This window comes from Poecile atricapillus, unplaced genomic scaffold (assembly GCF_030490865.1).
Source record: "Poecile atricapillus isolate bPoeAtr1 unplaced genomic scaffold, bPoeAtr1.hap1 scaffold_211, whole genome shotgun sequence".
NCBI lineage: Eukaryota > Metazoa > Chordata > Aves > Passeriformes > Paridae > Poecile > Poecile atricapillus.
The window spans coordinates 24580-35818 of NW_026709032.1; the positions used below are offsets into that span (position 1 = coordinate 24580).

Sequence of the window (11239 nt, forward strand, 5' to 3'; positions counted from 1 at the left end):
GAGCTTGCCCTCAGGCGCCATGGCGGCCGCGGCGGGGCGTTGCCATGGTTACGGCGCTCCCATTGGCCGAGCCGCGCCGCGGCGGCGTCACCTTCCATTGCTCCAGCGGCAGCGCCGCCCGAAACAAAGATGGCGGAGACCAGGCGGGCTCCTATTGGCTGCGCGCGGGCAGCGGCGGCTCGCGATTGGCTGGGAGGGAGGGAAAAGGGGAAGCGCTTCCAGGGCAGGGGGCGCGGCGGCGGCGGCGGCGGCGGGAGACGGGACCCCGGGGCAGGTGAGGGGGGACACGGGGACAAAGGGGGGACACCGGGACAAAGGAGGGGACGCGGGGGCGCCGGTCAATGGGAGAGGGGAGATGAGGACAAAGCGGGGCTCACTCCAGCGCTCGCCTCCCAATTCCGGCCTCCCGTGACCCCCCTTTCCCCCCCAGCCCCCCAAGGCGGACGAGCCCCTCCTGGAGGGAGAATTTGGGGGTCCCCCCAGCCCCGACCCGCGGAGAGGGTCCCGGGGGGTCCCGGTGCGGTCCCGGTTCCGCCCCGGACTGCGGGCAGAACCAGGAGACGGCCGAGAGGTGGGCGAGGGTCATCGGGCTGCTGGGGAGCGGGGCGGTGAGAACCGCGCTGGAGCCTCGGGATGGGGAGGGAACGGGAATCGTGAGGGGAGAAAAGAGCGGAAATCGTGAGGGGAGAAAAGAGCGGGAATCGTGAGGGGAGAAAAGAGCTGGAAACCTGAGGGGAGAAAAGGGCGGGAAACGTGAGGGGAGAAAAGAGCGGGAATCGTGAGGGGAGAAAAGAGCGGGAATCGTGAGGGGAGAAAAGAGCGGGAATCGTGAGGGGAGAAAAGAGCGGGAATCGTGAGGGGAGGAAAGAGCGGGAAACGTGAGGGGAGAAAAGAGCGGGAATCGTGAGGGGAGAAGGGGAAGAAAACTGAGGGGGAAATGGGAGTGGGAACTTGCGGGGGAATGATCCGTCCCCATATTTGGGGTTCCCGGTGTCATCCCCACTATCTTGGGGCATTTTGGGGACAAATCTGGGGATTTTGGAGTAGCTGTCCTGGGGTTTCAGGACAGGTTTTTTGGGGTACAAACCCCAGGATTTCAGGGATATTTGTGCTGGGGCGGGTCCTGGAGGACACAGCGGCCGGACACACGGACACTGCGGCTGGACAGTGGGATGGACACTGGAGGGGACCTGATGGACATTGGGATGTCCAGGATGGATGCTGGGATGTCCAGGATGGACCTGATGGACATTGGGATGTCCAGGATGGATGCTGGGATGTCCAGGATGGATCTGATGGACACTAGAATGTCCAGGATGGACGCTGGGATGTCCAGGATGGACGCTGGGATGTCCAGGATGGATCTGATGGACATTGGGACCTGATGGACACTGGGATGCCCAGGATGGACGCTGGGATGTCCAGGATGGACACTGGGATGTCCAGGATGGATCTGATGGACACTGGGATGTCCAGGATGGACGCTGGGATGCCCAGGATGGACACTGGGATGTCCAGGATGGACCTGATGGACATTGGGATGTCCAGGATGGACACTGGGATGTCCAGGATGGACGCTGGGATGTCCAGGATGGACACTGGGATGTCCAGGATGGACGCTGGGATGTCCAGGATGGACACTGGAATGTCCAGGATGGATCTGATGGACATTGGGATGTCCAGGATGGACACTGGGATGTCCAGGATGGACGCTGGGATGCCCAGGATGGACACTGGGATGTCCAGGATGGACCTGATGGACATTGGGATGTCCAGGATGGACGCTGGGATGTCCAGGATGGATCTGATGGACATTGGGATGTCCAGGATGGACGCTGGGATGTCCAGGATGGACATTGGGATGCTCAGGATGGACCTGATGGACATTGGGATGTCCAGGATGGACACTGGGATGTCCAGGATGGACGCTGGAATGTCCAGGATGGATCTGATGGACATTGGGATGTCCAGGATGGACACTGGGATGTCCAGGATGGACCTGCTGGACACTGGGATGTCCAGGATGGACCTGCTGGACATTGCTGCACCCGGGGCTGGCCCGTGTCATCGGGGGGGACACCCTGGGGACACCCTGGGGACACCAATGAGGGTCCCCTCCAGGGGACACTGGGGTGACAGAGGGGACCCCCGAGGACTCGGCTTTGGGGGATTTGGGGATTCCAGGGGGGTCCCACCCCCCCTTTGTGCAATAAACCCCAACCCTGGAGAGACCCCGAGGTTTGGGGAGGGGGTCCCGGGCCCCTCCCCCCTCCCAGGTCTCCCAGTTCTCCCAGTTCCGTTCCAGTTTAATTTTTGTTGTTTTTTTTTTGTTTTAATTCTGTACAAAAACCCCTCCCCCACCCCCGGGGGGGGGGCGCGACCCCCCCCAAAATCCCTCGTGCTGGGGGGGAGGGGCAGTAAAGTGGTCAAAGTGCGGGGGGGGGAGGGGCAGGGAGGTTTTGGGGAGGGGGAGGGGTGACGGGGGTGCCCCTCCCCCCACCCCAGTAACGCTACTGGCCTGAACTGGGAATGGTCACTGGGGAGGGGGAGGGGGGAGACCCCCGGGACCCCCTCCCCAATTTGTGCTTTGATCCAGCCCGGGGGGGGCTGGGAATAAATAGGGAAGGGGGGGAGGGGGACCCGGGGGGATCCGGGAATTTGGGGATCCCGGGAATTGGGGAATTGGGGAGGGGGGATCTCATTCCCATCCCCCCCCAGGGGTGGGGCCGGGATGGGGGTCCCGGGGCCGGTTCTGGGGGGGTTGGAGCTGCTGGATCCTGGGGGTGGATCCTGGGGATGGATCCAGAGCTGGTTGTGGTGTCCAGGAGCAGATCCCGGTCCTGGATCCAGAACCTTCTGCTGTGTCCAGGAGCAGATCCCGGTTCTGGATCCAGAACCCGGTTCTGGATCCAGAACCTTCTGCCGTGTCCGGGAGCAGATCCTGGTGCTGGATCCAGAACCTTCTGCCGTGTTCAGGAGCGGATCCCAGTCCTGGATCCAGAACCTTCTGCCGTGTCCAGGAGCAGATCCCGGTTCTGGATCCAGAACCCGGTGCCGTGTCCGGGAGTGGATCCCGGTCCTGGATCCAGAACTTTCTGCCGTGTCTGGGAGCAGATCCCAGCCCTGGATCCAGAACCCGGTGCCGTGTCCAGGAGTGGATCCCGGTCCTGGATCCAGAACCTTCTGCTGTGTCTGGGAGCAGATCCCGGTCCTGGATCCAGAACCTTCTGCTGTGTCCAGGAGTGGATCCCGGTTCCGGATCCAGAACCTTCTGCTGTGTCCAGGAGCGGATCCCAGGGCTGGGTCCAGATCCCGGTCCTGGATCCAGAACCTTCTGCCGTGTCTGGGAGCAGATCCCAGTCCTGGATCCAGAACCTTCTACCATGTCCGGGAGCAGATCCCGGTTCTGGATCCAGAACCTTCTGCCGTGTCCGGGAGCAGATCCTGGTTCTGGATCCCGTCCCTGCTCCCCAGCCCGGGCTCCTCCGCAGCTCCCAGACGTTCCCGCAGCGTCCCGCGCTCCTGGCTCGCTTCCCGGGCCGTTCCCGGTGGTTCCCAGCTCCCAGTGACCGGTTCCGGATCTCCTCCCGGGCGGTTCGGGGTCACCGGAGCCGCTCCCGGCCCCGTCCCCGCTCAGATCTGCCCGTGCCGGGCCTCGTAGCGCGCCAGGATCCCGCGGAAGCGCTGGAGCTCGCGGCGCGCCGCCGCCACCTCGACGCGCAGCGCGGCGTTCTCGCGCTCCAGGAACGCCGCCCGCACCGAGATCTGGTTCTCCTTCAGCCGCCGCGCGTCCCGCGAGCGCTTGGCCGCCGCGTTGTTCCGCGAGCGCCGGCTCCAGTACTTCTCATCCTGCCGGGACCGCCGCCGGCGCCTCAGGGAACGGCGGGGACACGGCCCGGAGGGAGAGGTGGGCACCGGGAGGGAGGGGTGGGCACCGGGATCCACCCAGGGATGAGGGGTGGGCACCGGGATCCATCCCAGGGACACCGGGATTCACCCAGGGACACCGGGATCCACCCCAGGGATGAGGGATGGACACTGGGAATCATCCCAGGGACAGCTTGATCCACCCCAAGGTTTTGGGGGACACCAGGAATCACCCCAGGGACACCGGGATCCACCCAGGGACACCGGGAATCACCCAGGGAATGAGGGATGGACACCGGGAATGAGAGATGGACGCTGGGATCCACCCAGGGACACCGGGAATCACCCAGGGAATGAGGGATGGACACTGGGATCCACCCAGGGATTTGGGGCACACACAGGAATCACCCCAGGGATGAGGGATGGACACTGGAATGAGGGATGGACACTGGGATCCACCCAGGACTGAGGAATGGACACCGGGAATTGCCCAGGACTGAGGGATGGACAACAGGATCCACCCAGGGACACCGGGATCCACCCCAAGGGTTTGGGGGACACACAGGAATCACCCCAGGGACACCGGGAATCACCCAGGGACACCGTGATCCACCCCAAGGGACACCAGGAATCACCCAGGGATGAGGGATGGACATTGGGATCCACCCAGGGACACCGGGATCCACCCCAGGGCTCACAGGAGCCCCCAGCACCGACCCCACACATCCCAAACCCGCAGGTACGTGTGGAGACCCCAAACCTGTGACTCCCCCTCCCCAAAACCCCCCCAAAATCCCCCAAAAAACCCCCCAAAAAACCCCCCAAAACCCCCCAAAACCCCCAAACCCCACCCCGGGCGGGGGTCTCACCTTCTGCTCCTCGGGGACGTGCACCTTGCGGGCCTTGCGGGCGATGGGCTGCGGCCGCAGCTCCTCCTGCGAGAAGCGGAGCCGCCGGGGGTCGAACGGGCCCCCCCCGGGCCCCTCCGCCTCGGCCGGCGGCGCCTCCGGGAGCGCCCGGGGGGGCCCCGCGGCTGCGGGGGGAGCGGCGGCATCAGCGCCTCCTGTCGCGACATGGGCGGGGCCCGGCGCGATACGGGGGAGGAGTTCTGGGGGGGGGGGGGGGGGATCGCGATAGAGCCGCCCCCCCCCCCGGTTTGCACGTGAAGGGGCGGGGCTTAAAGGGGCGGGGCTTAAAGGGGAGGGGCTTAAAGAGGCGGGGCTTAAAGGGGATGGCCCAACCCTCTCCCCCCCCCCCGAGGGTGTCCCCCCCCTTTCCCTGAGCCCCCCCCCCCCATTATCCCCCCCCCCCAATTCCCGGTTCTCCCGGTGTTCCCGGGGTCCCGCACGCACCGGGCGGCCGCTCGGGGGCGGGGGGCTCGGGGGGGCTGGGGGGCAGCCCGTGCTCCCGCAGGAACTCGTCCAGGTCCACGTACTCCAGCTCGCCCCCCCCCGCCGCCGCCATTTGGGGAGGGGGCGGCCCCGGCCGCTCCCACGGGGGGGGCGCCACCCCCAGGAAGCCCCCGCGGCTCCCGCCGGGCTCGTCCATCCCTGGGGGGGGCACGGGGGGGGTCACGGGGAGCCCCCCGGAACCCCCCCCTCCCCCGCTGGGAAATCCCCAAATCCCCCCCCCCCCTAAAAAATCCTCAAATGGCCCCAAAATGCCCCAAATCCCCCCCCCCCAAAAAACCTCAAAATGCCCCAAATCCCCCCGGACCCCCCCCCCCAGGGGTCTCGGACCCCTCCCGGATTTTGGGGTGTTCCCCCTTCCCCCCCCCCGCCCCCCCCCGGGCCGGGCCCCGGCACGTGACCCCCCCACGTGACGGCGCCACACGCGTGGGGGACACGGGACACGCGTGGGGGGGGAGGGGGGGGGGACACGCGCGCGCACGTGCGGCGGTCACGTGGGGGGATCCCCCGCCCCCACGTGCGGTTTCACCTCGGGTGAACCTCCCCCCCCCCCCCGGAACCGGAGCCGGGGAGGGGACACCGGACACCGGCACCGGACACCGGCACCGGGAATGGGGAGAGGGCAGCGAGACCGGGACCGGACACGGGGCACCGGGAACGCACCGGGAGCGGCTCAGCGGCCCCGCTCCCCCCGCCCCGACCCCCGTTCCCGGGGAACCCTCCCGCTCCGGTCACCCCCGCTCCGGTCCCGGTGCCGACCCCGCTGCCGGTGTCCCCCCGCTGCCGGTGTCCCCCCGCTGCCGGTGTCCCCCCGCTGCCGGTGTCCCCTCCCTCACCCCGGTGTCCCCCCCCCCTGTCCCCACCTGCTCCCGGGCGGGTCCCGGTGTCCCCCCGCTCCCGCTGTCCCCCGCCTGTCCCGGTGTCCCGGTCCCCACCTGCTCCCGGGCGGGTCCCGGTGCCCCCCCGCTCCCGCTGTCCCCCGCCTGTCCCGGTGTCCCGGTCCCCACCTGCTCCCGGGTGGGTCCCGGTGCCCTCGGCCCGAGCCCCGCGGGGGGCGCTGCGCCCGTGAGGGGGCGTGTCCGGCTCTGGCCCCGCCCCTCCCCACCGCCGGCCAATCCCCGCCCGAGCTCCGCGCTAGCCCCGCCCAGCCGGGCTCAAACCGCGCCCTCTCCGCGCACGCTGCGCTCTCCTGATTGGTCGGGACCTCCCCAAGCCACGCCCCCGCAGCGTGTGAAGCCCCGCCCCCCCGCGCGGAGGGAGCAAAGCTCCGCCCCGCCCGCGCGGCCCCGCCCCCGGAGCCACGCGCAGCCAATGGGAGCGCGGGGGGCGTGGCCGCGGTCAGGCGGCGCGGCCATGCGGGGGGCGTGGCCTGACCTACATTGGGCCAATGGGGAGGCGCGCGGCGGGCGGGGCCTGACCCAGTTTTGGCCAATGGGGCGCGGCCAAAGCCGGAGGGGCCGCGAGCACGTGGGGCCGCACGTGCCGGGGCTCTTAAAGGCGCCGCGCCGGGAAATGGGGGCTGGGGGCACACAGGGGAACCCCCCTCGGTCCTGTGGGATCCCCAGTGACGTCACAGCCCCCGTCCCTTCCCCAGACACCCCCTCGGGGGGTGCCCCGGGGGCGTGGCCGGGTCCGGCCCCGCGTCTCTGATTGGTCAGGAGCTCCCCCCCTTCTCCCCCCCCCAGGAGAAAAGAGCGGGCTGAGGCCCCGGCCGCCATCTTTGCTGAGGGCAGCTGCCGCCATCTTGTCTCGCGCCGCCATCTTGGCGGGGAGGCGGCGCCGCCGCCATCTTTTGTGTGGGCAAACTCCTCTCCCCCCCCCTCCCCGGGCCCGTTCGGGGGTCCCGGGGCTCGCCCGGTGCGGCGGGGCGGGGAGGGGGCTCCCGCCGGTCCCGGCAGCGGCTCCGGAGCCGTCGCCAAGAGGGGCGGTGAGGTGGGGGGGGGTGGTGGGGGGAGAGGCCGGGCCTCCCTCACGTGAGCGCCGCTTCCGCTTCCGGCGGGGGCGGCGCGTCCGGCCCGGCCCGGCCCGGCCGAGCGGGGTTCGGGACCCCCGGGCCCCCCCAGGTGAGTGAGCGCCCCTCCCCCCCCCCCGGGACCCCCGGCACCCCCCGGGACCCCCCGGCCATGGAGGCGAACGTCAGCGACGAGAGCGGCCCCTTCCCCGCCTACCCCTTCGATTTCCTGGATTTCCTCACGCACCAGCGGCCGGAGCCGCCCGAGCCCCCGGAGCCCCCGGGGAAGGCGCTGCCGCTGCCCCCGGGCCCCTTCGAGTACCCGCCGCCCTTGGAGCGCGGGGCCCTCCCCAAGCACAAACCCGAGCCCCCCGCCGCTCCCCCTTCCTCCTCCTCCTCCTCCTCCTCCTCCTCCTCCTCCTCCTCGCACCCCAAGAAACCCGAGGGTTCCCTGGGGGCGGCTCCGTTCCCGGCGCCGCAGCCGCTGCTGGAGGCGGGGGCCGCGTTCCCCGGCCCGCCCTGGGGGCTGCTGGAGCTGCCGGGGCCGCAGCCGCTGCTCGGGGGCCTCAAGCGGGGCCCGGAGGGCGGCGAGGAGCGGAGCTACTTCAGGCGCCTCAAGTACCTGGTGGAGCGGCGCTTCCCGTGCGCCGCCTGCCCCAAGGCGTTCCGCCAGGCCTCGCACCTGGTGCAGCACATGCAGGTGCACGGGGGGAGCCTCCCGGAACCGCGAACCGAACCGCGAACCGAACCGCGAACCGAGCCCCGCACCGAGCCCCGGCCCTACGAGTGCCGCACCTGCGGCCGCGCCTACAGCCACGGCTCCAGCCTGCTCCGGCACCGCCGCTGCCACCGGGCTGCCGACAGCGAGCCGGTACCGGTACCGGTACCTGCCCCTGTCCCTGCTCCGGTACCGGCCCCGCCGCGCCCCGGGGCTCCCGCCCTGCCCAACGGGCTCAGCGCGGCCCCCGGTGCCGTGCCCGGTGCCGTGCCCGGTGCTCTGACCGGAGCCGTGCCCGGTGCCCTGCCCGGTGCTCTGCCCGGTGCTCTGACCGTGCCGGTGAACGCGGCGCCGGAGCGGTCAGCGCGGTGCTCGGCGGGGTGGCCGGAGCGGTCAGCGGGGTCAGTGGAGTGACCGGAGCAGTCAGTGGGGTCAACGCGGTGACCGGAGGGGTCAGCGGGGTCAGCGGGGTCAGTGCGGTGACCGGAGGGGTCAGCGGGGTCAGTGGCGTGGCCGGAGGAGTCAGTGGCGTGGCCGGAGGGGTCAGTGGAGTGGCCGGAGGGGTCAGCGGGGTCAGCGGGGTCAGCGCGGTTGCCGGAGGGGTCAGTGCGGTGACCGGAGGGGTCAGTGGGGTGACCGGAGGGGTCACCGGGGTGGCCGGAGGGGTCAGCGCGGTGCTCAGCGTTAACGCGGTCACCAACGTCGCGCCCGGCGGGGCCAGCCCGGTACCCGGCAGGGTTAGCGCCCTGCGCGGCTCCGGTGCGGGGCCCGGCGGGGTCGGTACCGGGCACGGTGGGGTCGGTGCGGGGCCCGGTGGGGTCGGTGCGGGGCACGGTGGGGTCGGTACGGGGCACGGTGGGGTCGGTACGGGGCACGGTGGGGTGGCCACGGGGCCCGGTGCGGTCTCTGCGGCTCCCGGTGCGGTCGGTGCCGCTCCCGGTGCGGTCGTTACAGCTCCCGGTGCGGTCTCTGCAGCTCCCGGTGCGGTCGGTGCCGCTCCCTGTGCGGTCGGTGCCGCTCCCGGTGCGGTCGGTGCCGCTCCCGGCGCGGTCGGTGCCGCTCCCGGCGCGGTCTCTGCGGCTCCGGCCGGGACGGGCGCGGCCCCCGCGGTCTCCGCCGTGCCCAACGGCGTGGGCGCTCTGTCCGGCGGGGTGAACCTGGTGTCGCCGGCCGTGACGGTGGCCGTGCCCAACGGGGTGATCCCGGTGCCCAGCGGGGTGATCCTGGCCCCGGGCGGGGTCCCGCTGGCTCCGGTGGGGGTCCCGCTGGCGCCGGGCGCGGCGGGCGCCGAGGGCCCGTTCAGCTGCCCGCTGTGCTGGAAGGTGTTCAAGAAGCCGAGTCACCTGGCGCAGCACCAGATCATCCACACGGGCGAGAAGCCCTTCACCTGCGGCGCCTGCGGCCGCGCCTTCAACCGCCGCGAGAGCCTCACCCGCCACGTCAAGACCCACGCGGGGCCGCGGCGGGTGCCGTGCCCGGTGTGCGGGAAGGAGTTCCGCGACCCGGCCTACCTGCTCCGCCACCAGCTGAGCCACGGGGCGCCGCGCCCCGCGCACCGCTGCGACATCTGCGGCAAAGCCTACGCCGCGCCCCAGAGCCTGCTGCGACACCGCCGCGCCCACGCCGGCGACACCGCCGCCAATGCCGCCACCAATGCCACCACCAATGCCACCACCGCCGCCAGGAGCGTCCCGGGAGCCGGCGGGCGCAGCTTCGGGTGCGGGGTGTGCGGCCGCGCCTTCGGGCGGCGGGAGACGCTGCGGCGGCACGAGCGCATCCACACCGGGGAGAAGCCGCACGAGTGCGGGGTGTGCGGGAAGCGCTTCCGCGAGTCCTTCCACCTGCGCAAGCACCGCGTGGTGCACACCCGGGAGCGGCCCTACCGCTGCGAGCTCTGCGGAAAGACCTTCGGCTACCCGCAGAGCCTGACGCGGCACCGGCAGGTTCACCGCCCGCCCGCCGCGGCCCCCGAGCCCGCCGCGCCCGCGCTGGGCTGCGGCTCCTGCGGGCAGCGCTTCCCGGAGCTGCTGCGGGCCCCGCCGGGCCCCGCCGAGCGCCCGCACGGCTGCGACTCCTGCGGGCAGGTGCTGGGCTTCCTGGAGAACCTGGTGTGGCACCGCCTGGTGCACCCGCCGGCACCGGAGCGAGCCGTGCCCGCGGCCCCCGGGGAGGCGGCGGCACCGCCCGAGGAGCCCCCGGCGGCGCCCAGCGCCGAGCGCTTCACCTGCGGCACCTGCGGGCAAAGCTTCAAGCGCTTCCTGGCGCTGGTCACACACAAGTACGTGCACCTGGCCGGGGCGCGGCCCCCGGCGTGCGGAGCCTGCGGGCAGCGCTGCTCCGGGGCCTACGAGCTGCTGCTGCACCGGCGGCGGCACCTGCGGCAGCGCCCGTCGCTCTGCGCCGCCTGCGGCCGCCGCTTCTGGGCGGCCGCGCTGCTGCGGCGGCACCGGCGCTGCTGCCCCGCCCGGCGCCGCCCGTTCCGCTGCCGGACCTGCGGCCGCGCCTTCCTGCGGGCCTGGGCGCTGCGGCAGCACCGGGCCGGCCACGCCGGGGAGCGCCCGCTGCGCTGCCCGCTGTGCGCCAAGCGCTGCTCCCACCCCGCCGGGCTGGCCGAGCACCAGCGCCGGCACCGCCCGGGCCGCCCGCGCCGCTGCCGCACCTGCGGGAAGACGTTCCGGTTCCGCTCCAACCTCCTGGAGCACCGGCGCGGCCACCTGGGCGAGGACGTGTACCGCTGCGAGCGCTGCGGGAAGAGCTTCTTCTACCTGGGCTCCATCGCGCGGCACCTGCGGGAGCACGAGCGGAGCCGCCGCCGCCGCCGCTGCCGCCGCCGCTGCCCCCGCTGCCGCCGCCGCTTCGCCCGCCCCGCGCTGCTCCGGCGGCACCTGCGGGAGCGCGGCTGCACCGGGGCGGCGGCGGCGGCGGCCGGAGCGGGGCCCTGAGGGAGCGGAGCGCGATGGACGCTCGGACAGGTGGACGCTCGGACAGGTGGACGCTCGGACAGGCGGACCCTCGGACCGATGGACACACGGACAGGCGAACCCCCCCGCCGGACCTCCGGACCGATGGACACGCGGACCGATGGACACACGGATGTTCGGACACACGGATGTTCGGACGCTCGGACACACGGACGGACACCCCCCGGGGGTGACCCCCGATCTCTGCGGGAGCGCTCGCGGCCCCTCCCCCAGCCCCGGGGGGGTCCCGGGGGGGAAGGGGCGGGGTGGGGGAGGGGCCGCGGTCGCGCTGTACGGAGGAACCGGAATAAACCGGAAAGAACCGGGATAAACG

At 71.7% G+C, this 11239-nt stretch overlaps 3 protein-coding genes and 1 long non-coding RNA gene across 13 annotated transcripts; 1 reads left to right on the top strand and 3 right to left on the bottom strand.

Moving 5' to 3' along the window:
* Positions 1 to 555: 555 nt before the first annotated feature.
* Positions 556 to 2279, bottom strand: LOC131574277 (uncharacterized). Of its 9 annotated transcripts, none has more exons than XR_009276449.1 (3): positions 2000 to 2279; positions 1877 to 1948; positions 556 to 1190 (listed from the first exon to the last, which is right to left on the bottom strand). XR_009276449.1 is itself a non-coding variant. In XM_058828716.1 (3 exons), exons 1-3 carry the CDS (start codon positions 2038 to 2040, stop codon positions 1097 to 1099), a joined length of 498 nt encoding a protein of 165 aa, XP_058684699.1. In that variant the 5' UTR covers positions 2041 to 2279; the 3' UTR covers positions 556 to 1096. The 9 variants fall into 9 exon arrangements, 8 of the variants coding, with proteins under 8 accessions (XP_058684699.1, XP_058684697.1, XP_058684693.1 ...); XM_058828716.1 differs by lacking the exon at positions 1877 to 1948 and adding an exon at positions 1412 to 1753 and having other exon boundaries at positions 556 to 1241; positions 2030 to 2279; XM_058828714.1 differs by lacking the exon at positions 1877 to 1948 and adding an exon at positions 1412 to 1804 and having other exon boundaries at positions 556 to 1241; positions 2030 to 2279.
* A 1348-nt stretch (positions 2280 to 3627) lies between these two features.
* LOC131574274 (D site-binding protein-like) lies at positions 3628 to 6631 on the bottom strand. Its single transcript, XM_058828706.1, has 5 exons — positions 6455 to 6631; positions 6284 to 6410; positions 5220 to 5417; positions 4737 to 4900; positions 3628 to 3849 (listed from the first exon to the last, which is right to left on the bottom strand). The coding sequence occupies exons 1-5, from the start codon at positions 6629 to 6631 to the stop codon at positions 3634 to 3636; spliced, it is 882 nt and encodes a 293-aa protein (XP_058684689.1). The 3' UTR covers positions 3628 to 3633.
* On the bottom strand, positions 3990 to 4642 carry LOC131574281 (uncharacterized). Of its 2 annotated transcripts, none has more exons than XR_009276451.1 (3): positions 4503 to 4642; positions 4112 to 4234; positions 3990 to 4060 (listed from the first exon to the last, which is right to left on the bottom strand). It is a non-coding gene; the product is annotated as an uncharacterized LOC131574281 (long non-coding RNA). The 2 variants fall into 2 exon arrangements; XR_009276450.1 differs by having other exon boundaries at positions 4001 to 4060; positions 4204 to 4234.
* Positions 6632 to 7369: 738 nt separating the features above from the next.
* Positions 7370 to 10993, top strand: LOC131574275 (zinc finger protein 865-like). Its single transcript, XM_058828707.1, has 2 exons — positions 7370 to 8346; positions 8403 to 10993. Exons 1-2 carry the CDS (start codon positions 7400 to 7402, stop codon positions 10885 to 10887), a joined length of 3432 nt encoding a protein of 1143 aa, XP_058684690.1. The 5' UTR covers positions 7370 to 7399; the 3' UTR covers positions 10888 to 10993.
* Positions 10994 to 11239: the final 246 nt, after the last annotated feature.

Coding starts and splice junctions, on each gene's coding strand:
- LOC131574275 (XM_058828707.1), top strand. CDS start 7,400: ATGGAGGCGAACGTCAGCGACGAGAGCGGCCCCTTCCCCGCCTACCCC. Junction 8,347..8,402: donor TGGCCGGAGCGGTCAGCGGG/GTCAGTGGAGTG, acceptor CGGAGGGGTCAG/CGGGGTCAGCGGGGTCAGTG.
- LOC131574274 (XM_058828706.1), bottom strand. CDS start 6,631: ATGGCCGCGCCGCCTGACCGCGGCCACGCCCCCCGCGCTCCCATTGGC. Junction 6,411..6,454: donor ACCAATCAGGAGAGCGCAGC/GTGCGCGGAGAG, acceptor GGGCGGGGCTAG/CGCGGAGCTCGGGCGGGGAT. Junction 4,901..5,219: donor CGCCCCCGAGCGGCCGCCCG/GTGCGTGCGGGA, acceptor CTCCCCCCGCAG/CCGCGGGGCCCCCCCGGGCG.
- LOC131574277 (XM_058828708.1), bottom strand. CDS start 2,040: ATGTCCAGCAGGTCCATCCTGGACATCCCAGTGTCCAGCAGGTCCATC. Junction 1,877..1,978: donor TCCATCCTGGACATCCCAGT/GTCCATCCTGGA, acceptor AATGTCCATCAG/GTCCATCCTGAGCATCCCAA. Junction 1,242..1,411: donor TCCATCCTGGACATCCCAGC/GTCCATCCTGGG, acceptor AATGTCCATCAG/GTCCATCCTGGACATCCCAG.